General features: G+C 35.5%; 2 protein-coding genes across 3 annotated transcripts; one reads left to right on the forward strand and one right to left on the reverse strand.

Moving 5' to 3' along the window:
• Window positions 1–247: 247 nt before the first annotated feature.
• Window positions 248–7,238, forward strand: LOC115722902 (uncharacterized). The gene is made up of 4 exons (XM_030652265.2): window positions 248–2,466; window positions 2,730–3,041; window positions 3,914–4,005; window positions 5,892–7,238. The coding sequence occupies exons 1-4, from the start codon at window positions 1,549–1,551 to the stop codon at window positions 6,766–6,768; spliced, it is 2,199 nt and encodes a 732-aa protein (XP_030508125.2). The 5' UTR covers window positions 248–1,548; the 3' UTR covers window positions 6,769–7,238.
• Window positions 7,239–8,786: 1,548 nt separating this feature from the next.
• Window positions 8,787–10,855, reverse strand: LOC115722903 (pentatricopeptide repeat-containing protein At1g63330). 2 transcript variants are annotated; one of them, XM_030652269.2, is made up of 2 exons: window positions 9,296–10,828; window positions 8,959–9,204 (listed from the first exon to the last, which is right to left on the reverse strand). In XM_030652269.2, the coding sequence occupies exons 1-2, from the start codon at window positions 10,736–10,738 to the stop codon at window positions 9,103–9,105; spliced, it is 1,545 nt and encodes a 514-aa protein (XP_030508129.2). In that variant the 5' UTR covers window positions 10,739–10,828; the 3' UTR covers window positions 8,959–9,102. The 2 variants fall into 2 exon arrangements, with proteins under 2 accessions (XP_060961101.1, XP_030508129.2); XM_061105118.1 differs by having other exon boundaries at window positions 8,787–10,855.
• Between the last annotated feature and the right edge of the window lie 1,408 nt (window positions 10,856–12,263).

A 12,263-nucleotide genomic window follows, 5' to 3' on the forward strand; every position in this document is an offset into this window, starting at 1 on the left:
ATTAAAAAAGAAAAAATATTTATATAATAGATATAGTGAAAACTTCAGTTGTTAATATTTTGGATGTGACGCCTTTTCAGGTAGCCGACACGCCATTACCTGGTTTCTAACACCCCCCATTACCCTGCACATGCAACCAGTTCCCTTCAATTTCTTTTTTTTTTTAAGAAAAATAAAATTATTTTCTCTCTTCCAATATTCCTATCCAGTTTCTGAGAGAATTTTTCATTTTTTTTTTTTTTAATTTCAACCCCAAATTACCATTGGATTTGGAGTTGCCCTTATTATCATTTATTTAGTTTACATTTTATTTTCTGTACCTTCTGAGTGTGATAGAGAAAGACCCACAAAGTGGGTCAGCTTTTTTTTTTATCCTAAATGAAAAACATAAAAATATGTGTGATTTTATAGAGGAAGCGCATGTGTAAATGTGTGTTTGGGAATCAGACACTGACAGCTCTTTAAATTTTAATAATAAAATAAGCTGTTTGGCTTTGCCAATCAATCAATTATTCCTTTCTCTCTACCTTTTCTTTCTTTCTTCCTACATTTTGTTTTTGGCTGGAAGTTTTCAGCACCATTACCATTTCCTTTACCATTATCATTTACATTTTCCCCCTAATTTCAGTGCAAAAAAAGAAGAGTCTAAACTCATTTTCCTTACTAATCACTTGTACACACCCTTGAAAAAGTTGTCTTTTTGTTTTTTTGTTTTCCCCCATTTTCCTGTTTTGTTTTTTGGTATTATCCTTAACCCAAAATTCATTATTGTATTCTTCTTGCGTCTTGCCATAAGAGTAAAACCCAATTAATACCATCCAACCAAGTTCCCAAATATTGTAATTGTATGATACTCCCATTTTGGGTTTATTTTATTTTATTTTTTTCAAAGAAATGGCTCTTATTTCTTAGTGTTGTCACTATTTTATTATTTATAAAAAATTAATATTTACTTAATTTGACAAAGCTTCTAACTTTCTTAAGTTTCCTGTATTTGTTTTCAGTGATAGGTCGGTGAGTCACTGAGTTGAGTTTTTCTTTGTAACTGTTATCTTCTTTCTTTTTCGAAGCTGTACTACTCCGCCATTAATATACTATAATGAATATTCATCGAACAACCCTCCTCCTTGAGTTGTCAACATTTTGTATTTTTTGGGATTAAATCTCAACCGGGTTGGCCTCAAAATCTTTTATTTTTCTGTCTTTGCAGACAAAAATTGTGGAAAGAAAATAATATCCATTATTATTACCAAAAACAAGCTCACCTCCAAATCTGATTCTTTGTACAAAACAAATGCATGACCTTTATCTTTTGTTTCGTACTATTCAATCCTTTTCTGGTAAGAAATTTCTTCTGGTTTTCAAGTCCATCACTGTTTTTTCACTGAAATAAGAAGAGAGAAAGAAGTGAAAATAAAGCCCTCTCGTTCATAACTTTTAGCTGCTCTTTTTTCAAGATTCTCGTGATTCTTTGAGAGGTTTTCCCATCTGGGTTTTGTTTGTATTCTTCGGTAGAAGTTGACTGATGCCTATTGAAGCTCTTCAAAAATGGCGAATCTCGTCCCGGGGGTCCTTCTCAAGCTTCTTCAGCATATGAACACTGACGTCAAAGTCGCCGGTGAGCACAGGTCTTCTCTTTTACAAGTCGTTAGCATCGTCCCGGCTCTAGCCGGAGGCGAGCTCTTCGCGAACCAAGGTTTTTACCTCAAGGTCTCCGACTCTTCTCACGCCACTTACGTTTCTCTCCCCGACGAACATGAAGATCTCATTCTCAGCGATAAAATCCAATTGGGTCAGTTTATCCATGTTGAACGGCTCGAATCGGCTTCCCCGGTTCCGATTCTCCACGGCGTTAGGCCCGTTCCGGGTCGCCACCCCTGCGTGGGAACCCCGGAAGACATTGTGGCGACTCACACGCTTGGATTTCTCAACGGAGGTAACAATTCGTCTTCAACTTCGGGTTTGAAAACGACAGAGAGAGCTAAATCGGATTCGAAACTGAGATCGAATGGTGGCGGGAAGGAGGAACAGTCGGAGAAGAAAACGGCTTCATCGCTCGGTCGGTCAAAGCCGAGCCAGCAGCAGTCGAAGCTGTCGATCAATGTGGATGTAAAGGAGCCATTAGGGAGGATGAAGTCATTGAATTCGCGGCCGATTCCGTCTTCACCGACTAGTGTTTATTCGCTGCCGACTTCTTTCGAGAAATTTGCTAGTGGGATCAAGCAACACCAGACAAAAGTTAAGGTCACAGCGAAGGTGGTGGAGAAAGGGAGCGTGGTTCGGTCGGCGAGTCCCGCTGCAAGGAAGGCTGCCACAGGAAATCCAATTAGAAATTGGGTTCAGGGATTTGAAATGGGGGCCAAGGCTCTGAGGAAGAGCTGGGAAGGAAATATGGAGATCAAGGGTAGAGAGAGCTCCAAATTAAGAGGTGCCAAGCTTGATCTCAAGTCTGACCTTCGTATTTCTGTAAGTTGTTCCAATTCTTTAATCACAACATGAAAGCATTTGTATTGATTGTGCTTCAAGTTTGATGAGGTTTAATTTTGTTGATTTTGCTCTTTTCCGGGATATGGATTCTGGTTTTTTTTTTTTATTGAATGAACCAGAATGTTTGAAAAACAAAACTTGTGCCTTTGGTTGCGTTAATGCTGGTTTTGTTTATGGTTATTTACTCACTGCTAGTCAAATTAGTACGTTTATTATCATCTAAATTAGTTTGTAATTGCCAGACTCCTAGGAAGGGTACATCAAGTGAGAGGTTGCCGTCTAAGGAAGATAATAAGACCCATACACCTGTAAAGTCCTCCAAAGAGGAGAACAAGGTTCAGATGCCTACCAAGAAAGTTACTGCAAATGGAACTTTGGATGATCAGAGTAGGTCTGATAAGCATAGAATTTCTGCTGGAAGAAAATCCACAGGTGATTTACCTAATAATGGTATCCCTGGAAACTTGGTCAAGGTGCCTGTAAATAATAGAAAACTGACAGAAGGAAGTGTTTCATGGGCTTCACTCCCATCATCACTTGCAAAGCTTGGCAAGGTAATATATTCTACATTTTCTTGAATCATGATGTTTTTCTTGGCTTTACTTGTGGAAATATTGTCATCTGTGACCTTCATTTCATTGAAAAAGAAACTACTTCAAATTCCATTTGTGTTTTTGCTGAAATAGAATATAAAAAATTATGAAGGATGGCGTTTGGTTGGAGGTAATGAAATGGAATGGAATGGAAAGGAAACAATTTTCATTCCATTCCTTTGTTTGGTTGCATTTTAAAGTATTGGAATGGCATTCCAATAGAATGCTCTTTCCACCATTTTGGTGGAATGGCTATTCCATTTTAAAAATGAAGGAATGACTATTCCAATGTAACAAGAAAAAAAAAACTAATTATTTTTTTATCATTTATTTTATGCATTTTAAATTTTATTCCATTCCATTCCTATTCCCATTCCCATTCCTATTCCTATATTTTCATTCCTCCCAACCAAACGCCTAATTTCAGAGAATCAACTTGCTTCTTCGGGCACAGAATTGCATTATATACCATGATTTGAGCAGATAGTTTTGTTAATTTGTTCTTTTTCTGAGAAGTTTTGTGTCTCTAATGTTCATTACATAGATTTATCTATAAATTCTAATTGTCGTGACTTGTGAGATTATGAGATTACTTGTCAACTTGAATTATCAATGAAATACGCCATATGCAGACTGCCTACCAATTGCTTATAGTTTTTCTTCTCTTTTATAAGCTTAGCTAAGGAGATTACATTTTTCATTTACCGTGTTTGGAATCTGTGGAGTTGAGATGCCCGTATTGATTGGTTTCTGGCAGTTTAGAAGTTTGCTTTTGTATTCTATCGTTATGTAATCTTGTCTCTTATTCCATGACTACACTTGTGCTCTTACAGGAAGTTATGAAGCAAAGGGATGCTGCACAGACAGCAGCAGTAGAGGCTATGCAAGAAGCTTCTGCTGCAGAGAGCCTACTTCGATGCCTGAGGTATAACTAAATCTGAATGATAATAAGATGGGCCATATCCCTGTTATGTTATGTTATGTTATGCTATTTTTATTTTTATTTTTCCTCTAAGAACTAGAAAATGATATATTGACTTGAAGTTTGGTTTGTTTTGATTCTCAAACTTGAAATTAATAGTCTACATGTTAGGTTATTTGTCTGACTATAGAATTGTTAGTTTATGCTTATCTAGGTTGTTGACACCTTACTGTTCTTGGTGGTGAGTAAGTTTTCTGACACTAGAAATGATTAAAGTTTGATAATTCTAGTCTAACTGTCTACATCAAATAGAGTTTGTAACACTCATGAAACCCCTTATGCCCGTATACTTGTTTGTCAAGTAAAGTTGTACCTCTATTTAATAATATAAGTATAAGGAGTCTGGATGCCACATACGGCTTAGTTCTTTTGAGAGCTTTCAATATAGAGTAAGCCATGCCTACAATTTTACTTGACATACAATTTCTGTTCTGGTCTAATTATTTGCCTTATTGTCCAATATATCATGTATGAACATGCTAGTTTTTATTCGAATTTTCTTAGGTATATATCTCCCTTGCTGTTAAGTCTCTTACCCACCTGAAAATCACAATGTCGTTTATTCCGTAGAGATTTCTTAAAGTTTAATTTATAATTTATCAATTCCTTTTTTGCCACAGAATGTTCTCCTGTGTGATATGCAATATTATCCTTTTTTCCCCAACTGGGAGTCATTACACATTAGTGATTGATTAGATGGTGGTGACTTCACTGGATCTTCCTATCATGGAGGCAAAACACCTAGTATAGGATTGGGAAATTTCGAAACCTCTATGGGTTGATATTTTGCTTTTTGCTGATGGTTTCTTATCAGGGATTTGATGGTTTTAAAGGGATTGTTTGAACATTACTGTAATTTTTGCTTGAGCCTTGAAGATTGTAGCAGTTTAACCATAGTTTTCCTGAATTATAATCAATATCGATGTTCCTTGCTTTATGAGACCTTGGTGATCTGTAGCTTGACTTTCTAATTGAATTTCTTAGTTATCAAAACCTGAGCTACTTAGACTATGCATATTGTGATCAGAAATTTTAGGGCACATTTATAGAGGGGTTGTAGTGTAACTGAAGCATGAGAAATGGTCACTTTATACTAGTTATTAGAGCATAAAAGTCACATATCTGTTCGGGACTTTGCATTGCCAGGGCCAAACAATCAACACTAATCAGTGGCCACGTTTGGAAATTATAAGATTGTGTAGTTAGATGGTGCATTTTTTGTTTGACGGTGTTTTGAAAAGAACAGCTGAACTAGACAGATGTCTATAGAAAAAGTTATAGAAGTTTACTTGCATGGAAGACTCCTTTTTTCTTTTCATATTAAGACATAGCTATGCTTTAAAATTGTGCTTTGTTCAAGCTAGAAACCGTAATCGTGATTTCCGTCATTATCATAAGTTGATCAATGCTTTCTTTTATCCTCAAGTCTCTATAAACACCCTAAAAAAACTTCATTATTGTGCTGGAGCAGAGAGAACAAAAATTTACAAGTGTTGACTTTGAATTGAGGAAGTGTAAGTGTATGTTTTATGTTAGCTTGTTAACAATGGAAGACATGTTTTGGATAGTGGTCAAGTGACCTTGTTTCATGTTTTCCTGCTGTAGTAAATAGGGATCAGCTTAAACTGGTTTGACAGTTCAAGGATACCTTAGTCAAGTCCTAGGAGTTAGATTTTTCTGTAGTTTCCGTTACAGGTTTATAGAGAAAAAGGATATTTTGTGTCTTGAAAATTAACAGAGAAGAGGGGTAAAAGAAACAATAACTAATCTTTGGACCAAGCTTTTGCTTGCCATGTGAGTTCTGACATTTGTTTTTTCGGTTACTGCAGCATATACTCTGAGTTGATTAGCTCAGCTAAGGAAGATAACCCACAACCAGCAGTGGAGCAGTTTCTGACTCTCCATTCTAGTTTGAGCAATGCACGGTCAATTGTTGATTCATTGTCTAAAACCATACAAGCTGCTGGTGTATCCCCAGATACTGAAGAAAGCCCTTCAGAAGAAGCACAAAAGGTCACATCAGAAAAACGAAAACTAGCAGCCTATTGGGTGCAAGCCGCGTTAGTTACGAATCTGTCTTCCTTTGCTGTGTTCACTAAAGATCCTGCATCATTGTCTATACCATCTACAGCTTCTCAAAACCAAAAGGCTTCCTTTGGAAATCAACCTATGTTAGTTCTTGAAAATTCAACCAAGAATGCCTTAACAAAATCCCAGAGTAAAGTTCGTCCCATGCTTGGATCAAAGCTTAGTGCACCTGGAACCCCTCGCCGAGCAGGAGATGGATCGGCGGTCACTCAAAAGCTGCAAAGCCAACCAAGCCAACCACCTGAATGGGTAAAAGGAAATGGCTTTAACGAGGCTGTTGACATGGCCGACAAGCTGCGATTGCAGTCCCAGGATTGGTTTTTGGGGTTTGTGGAGAGGTTCTTGGATGCTGATGTGGATTCATCAGCTTTGTCGGATAATGGCCAAATTGCAGGGATGTTGACTCAACTGAAGAGTGTGAATGACTGGTTAGACGACATCAGTCTTAATAAGGATGAAGAAGAAAACCCCCATGTTTCTGTAGAAACCATTGACAGGCTGAGGAAGAAGATATACGAGTATCTTCTCACACATGTTGAGTCTGCTGCTGCTGCACTTGGTGGTGGATCCCAATCGTCCCCGAGGATCCGGACGACAGAAATAAAAGTGAGAAAATAAGTCAAATGAAGTTCTGTTTTGGATTTTGTTCAAATGTGGTGCGTTCGTTGGACAACAATGCTGCACCCAACCATTGAAGCTGTGCCCCTACCACCAAGTGGAACCAAGGAGCCAGTTGTTAATTTATGTATATAGAATTCACATAGGTTTGAGGTATAGACAGCGCAGGGAGATTGATTCTCAAGAAAAATGAATTTAGTTTCAAAATTGATCTTTTTTTTTTTTTAATTTATTTTTTGGGGTGGGATTTAAATTGAATTTGATTACTGAAATCATACAGATTGTGTTTGGGGAGAGAAAAATATGTATTTCTGTTGTCATTAATTCCCAATTATAAGCTTTCGTTGTGGAAGAAAACAGTACTTTAAGACATTTATAACGTTTCTTCTTTCCATTCCAAATAAGTTGGCTTTGTAATGAAAGTACTTTTCAATACATTAATGGAACTTGCTAAGCTGTACTTTACATGCTATTTTAGTAAGTGTAAAACAAAATTGAGTGTCTGAGATATTTTAATAGAATCAACTGTAAAACAGAATGATTAATAAATATAGTTACTCAAATCTCACCCCCAAGTTTTGAAGAGGCCAACTCTACCATTTTCTCCATTTTCAGTGAATGCTGACTAGTCAAAGATAATGCCTTTGAAGTTGCATCACCAAATTCAGATTGTCAACACGCTAAAAGATCTGGAATAAATTAATAGTAAATAAATCAAGTAGTTGGGGAGGCTCAACCAAATTTTGTCATGTGAATTGCTGCTTTATTGGTTACAATTCCCTTACATTGGCCAATCTGAATGCATACAATCCAACTTCCATCTTTAGAGCAAGCCATAATAAGAGGCAAAAGCAAATTAACATTCTTCAAGTGAGCCAGCTAGCTCAACCAACTCTTTTTTAACACGGCAATTGCTTCCCCAACATCTTAATGTTGCAAAGCAAATCTCATTACGATATCCTCCTCAGTCCAAAATGATCGAAACTAAAAGCAAACGCAAAAGAAGACCTATGTTACTAGGTTCAAGATAAATACAAGATTTCTCTCAACAATAGCTCACTGACGTTATTATGCTTCCTCTGGCTAATGACACCTACTCGATCCCAAAGCCACTCAGTGTCTGTCCTTCCCCAAACTGACTTGGGCGGCAGCCACTAAGGTCACCAATTTTGACTAATGGACACACACACAGCACAAGGCCAAAATATGTGTCGGGCTTGTGACTCATCAATCTACTAGCAGTGCAAAAGCTTGCTACCGTCTGTTTCTAAAACAAAAAACCAATCATGGGGAGAAGCCACATAAGATTATAGTAGCATGTACATAAACCTTCCCATAAAGTTATATGACGGCATAAAACATCCTAAAGTTCACAAAATAGCACATCAGACATCATCCCTTGAAAGCAGAGAAAGAATATCCAAACTAAAGCATTGTGATTAATGGCATAACCTGGTACTTTTCTATACTGTTGTATGCTATCAAAACCCTGGAATAAAAGGGACGGCACAGACTAGGCTACCGGAAATGCTGAACCAAAACAAACACTGTCCAAGCATAGTCTGTATATTCTAGCACACAAAACTGAAACCCACCATCACCGTACAACCTCAAATCCTTCTGAATAGATAAGGTGTAATCTGTTCCTGAAACACAATAATTTATTAAGGAAAGCAGAAACAGAAAAAAGTTAAGTAGGTCTATCAACAAGTGGGTGCATACCAAGTGTAACATCTACAAAACAAATTATAGCAAGAAAACTCAGGAGGAGAAATATAAGAGTACAGTAAAAAAATTACCCATCTTTGAAGAATAAAATGTATATGAAGCTTTTATCACCTAAGTTTTCAGCAGAAGTTATCATGTGGCACTTCATTGTTCGTCCTTGTACAAGTTTCACCTCATCGAATGAGAATAACATGTCCAATTCATAGCATTTTAATGTTGCCCAACCATAGTAGAACTAATCACACTTTGTAAAGACAACATTTCATAACAAAAATAGGGTCTAATCTGTATGTAGAAACATATAAACAGTTTATCACATTAAAACAGGTTCACTAATTGACATCGTGAGGAGTTAAGTCATAGGAATGACTCACGGACTTGGAGAAAGAATTGCATTAGATATATTTTGTGTCACATGATCAGGCACCAGGCCCTTTTGAATCATATCATAAAGTAGCGCAAGAGCAACATCTATTTTTTCAGCCTTAATGTAGCTTTTAACCAATGTGTTGTAAGAAATCATATCGGGTAGAACACCCTTTGATGTCATTTCTTCAAGGATCTTCTTCGCTTGATCCACTTCACGTTTCATACAATGTCCTTTTATTAATATATTGTAAGTGAACTGATCAGGCTCTCCACCAAGTTCAATAATTCGATCAAATAATTTGTGTGCCTTGTCCATCCATCCTTTTTTAGAATAAGCATCTATAAGCACATTAAGTGTAATAATATGAGGATAAACGTTTTGGCTCACCATATATTCAAACAAATTCTTGGCCGTTTCCAATTGACCTACCAAACACAACCCATTAAGCAGAGAGGTGTAAGTGACAATGTTTGGCTTTATATCTCTTTGGGTCATTAGATCAAACATCTGAATAGCCTCTTCCATCCTTCTCTCCTTACAAAGTGCATCTACAAGGATACCAAATGATATCACATCTGGTGAGATATTTTGATCCTTCATCTCATCAAATAACTTTATGGCTTCCTTCCATTGGCCTGAATGGCAAAATCCATAGATTAATGAATTGTAGGTGATAATATTAGGCAACACTCCTCTATCAATCATTAATTCCAAGACATCAAGTGCTTCTTTGGTACTTCCTTTCCTGCACATAGTATCTAAAACGATATTATAAGTAAAAATATCAGGAGATAATCCACGATTGGTCATATAATCTATGAGTTGATCTGCTTCGTCTAATCGATCAGACTTGCACAAAACAGAGATTAGAGGGTTGATTGTGACAACATTAGGTTCAAAGCCTTCTCTAGTCATCAAATCAAGTAACAAAAATGCTTCTTGAGTTCTTCCTTCCTTGCATAGAGAATCCATTAGAGCGCTATAAGTGTGTAAATCAAATGAAATCCCACGATCACTCATGTCAATTAGAAGTGTCTTGGCTTCTCCCCATAGACCCGATTTTCGCAATCCGTGAATCAAACAATTGTAAGTGATGACATCCGGCAGCACACCATGGTTGATCATGTCTCGAAACAAGCTCAAGGCCTCATCCACTCGTTCTTCTTTACAAAGGCCATCAAGGATTGGATTAAAACAGTCCACAGAAGGTTGAATGCTCTTATCATCATCACCATCATACATTCTCTTGAGTAACTCAAGTGCCTTCTTTGTCTTCCCAACCTTGCACAACCCATTAATGACAGTCCCATAAGTGATTTCATCACGTGGGTGTTTCTTCTCTACAATTTCCTGGAACAACTCCATTGCTGCAACCATGGAGCCTTGAGCGCAGAGGCCGTGCAGGAGAGTGTTCAGAGTAAGAGCATCAAGTCCAAGGCCATGCTTATAGAAAGTTGCCAAAACAGAGAAACCCAAGTCAGCTTTTTTCAAGCGACACAAACATTTGATCACAATCCTCAAGGTACCCGCCTCAGGTCGAAAACCAGCACAACCCATTATCTGTTTGTACATAGATACAACAGTGGAAAAGTGGTTCATCTTGGAGAGAGCCCCAATTAAATGATTGAATGCCCAAATGGAAGATAAAGGACGCATCTTCGTAAGAGAATCAAAAAAACCCAAAGCCTCTTTCACTTTAAGGTTCCCAGATTTACATCTGGCTTGAATCAAATTATCCAATCTTCGTTGTTGATCATTGTTAGTGACAGAATAATTATTTTTAGAATGAAATTGGTTTCCGAAAAGGGTGAAGAAGAGATGAGGATTACCAGTAGGTCTTGTGGTCATCATCATCAGTGGCTGGGCTTTCATGGTTGTGACACTTTTCTCGCCCCCTCCTTATACGAGCATTCTGTCATATAGTTACATGGAGCATTGACCAAAATGAACATGAACCTGCTAAGCAAAAAAAGAACATGAACAACAATTTGCATAGTCTTTATTTTTAGGTACTTTTTTATTTACGAGGTGATTGTTACGTGCCAAGCACGTAGTGTTAGTTTTATTTAATATTTTAGTTTTTTATTTGAATTAATAATTAAAATAGTATAATTATTTGAACGATTTATTTTATAAAAATAAAATATGTGTCAGTATATTTAGTAAGTAAAATATAATTGTGTTATAATAATGTATGTTATTAATAGTAAAATGTACATTAATCTTCTAATTGAAAAAAGTTCTATTATCTCATTTCATATCTAATAATAGCTACACAACTATATATTTATAGACTTTCACATTCTTTGCAAATTACTAATAAGCACCAATAATATTTTCATATTCTAATATTTTTTAACATTCTCCTCTTGGTGGTAAAATTAAAAATAAAACTAAAAATAAGCACAAACATATAAGGTAAATACTAATTACAGCCCATTTTATCTTTTTTTATTATTATTATTTTAAGCCCAAGCCCAAAAATCTCTAAGCCAACACAATCAATCTTCTTTTATATTATCTTTTCTAAATATTTTATCTATATTTTTCTTTTTTTAAAAAATAAATAAAAAAATTATTAATATTCTCCCAAGATAGGTTTGTTAGAGAGATATGTGGCTAAGATGATTTTTTTAATTTAAAAAGAGATTATTAATATTTAAAAGATTATTTATTTAAAAGATTGTTTAATTTTTTGGGTTTAATTATTGGGTTTATTTTTTAACGGGAGATCAAACCTAATCGTTAAATTTAACAGAATATTCTTTTATTTTTAAGTATATTCTGTTAAACCAAGAATGTTAAACCAAGAAATGTCGTTAGATAGGCACTTTTAATATATAAAGATACTGTTATAATTAATTTTTTATTTATTTATAAAAATAGAAATAACATAATTTTAAATCAAAAAACAACATAATTTCAAAATAAAAATAATTTTTATAAAATAAAAACAGCATAATCTCGAAATAGAAATAACATAACCTCAAAATTGAAATAGCTTTTATAAAAATAAAAAAAAAAATCTAGAAAAAAACTTAAAAATAAAAGTACAGTATACATAACAGTTCTCCTTATTTTTGTTTTATTTTAGAATAATTAATAATTTACCTTGAACTTTCGACAACACTAATTCTATTCCTAAAATATATGACTTGTTAAAAATTTCCCGTAAATTTATTTATAGAAATTTAATCCTTCTGTTAAGTACTATCCTATTATTTTGTTTAAATATTGATGTATCTTTTTAAATTAATAAATTACCCTCTTGTTGACTCAATAATCTTGACTAGATTTCTAAGCAACACACACTCGCTAAATTGGCAAGAATGAAATAGTGTTAAGTAGGGTTGTACATCGGTCGGTTTGGGCGGTTTATCCTATATATTTTCTAACC

Source organism: Cannabis sativa, chromosome 9 (assembly GCF_029168945.1).
Source record: "Cannabis sativa cultivar Pink pepper isolate KNU-18-1 chromosome 9, ASM2916894v1, whole genome shotgun sequence".
Taxonomy (NCBI): Eukaryota; Viridiplantae; Streptophyta; class Magnoliopsida; order Rosales; family Cannabaceae; genus Cannabis; species Cannabis sativa.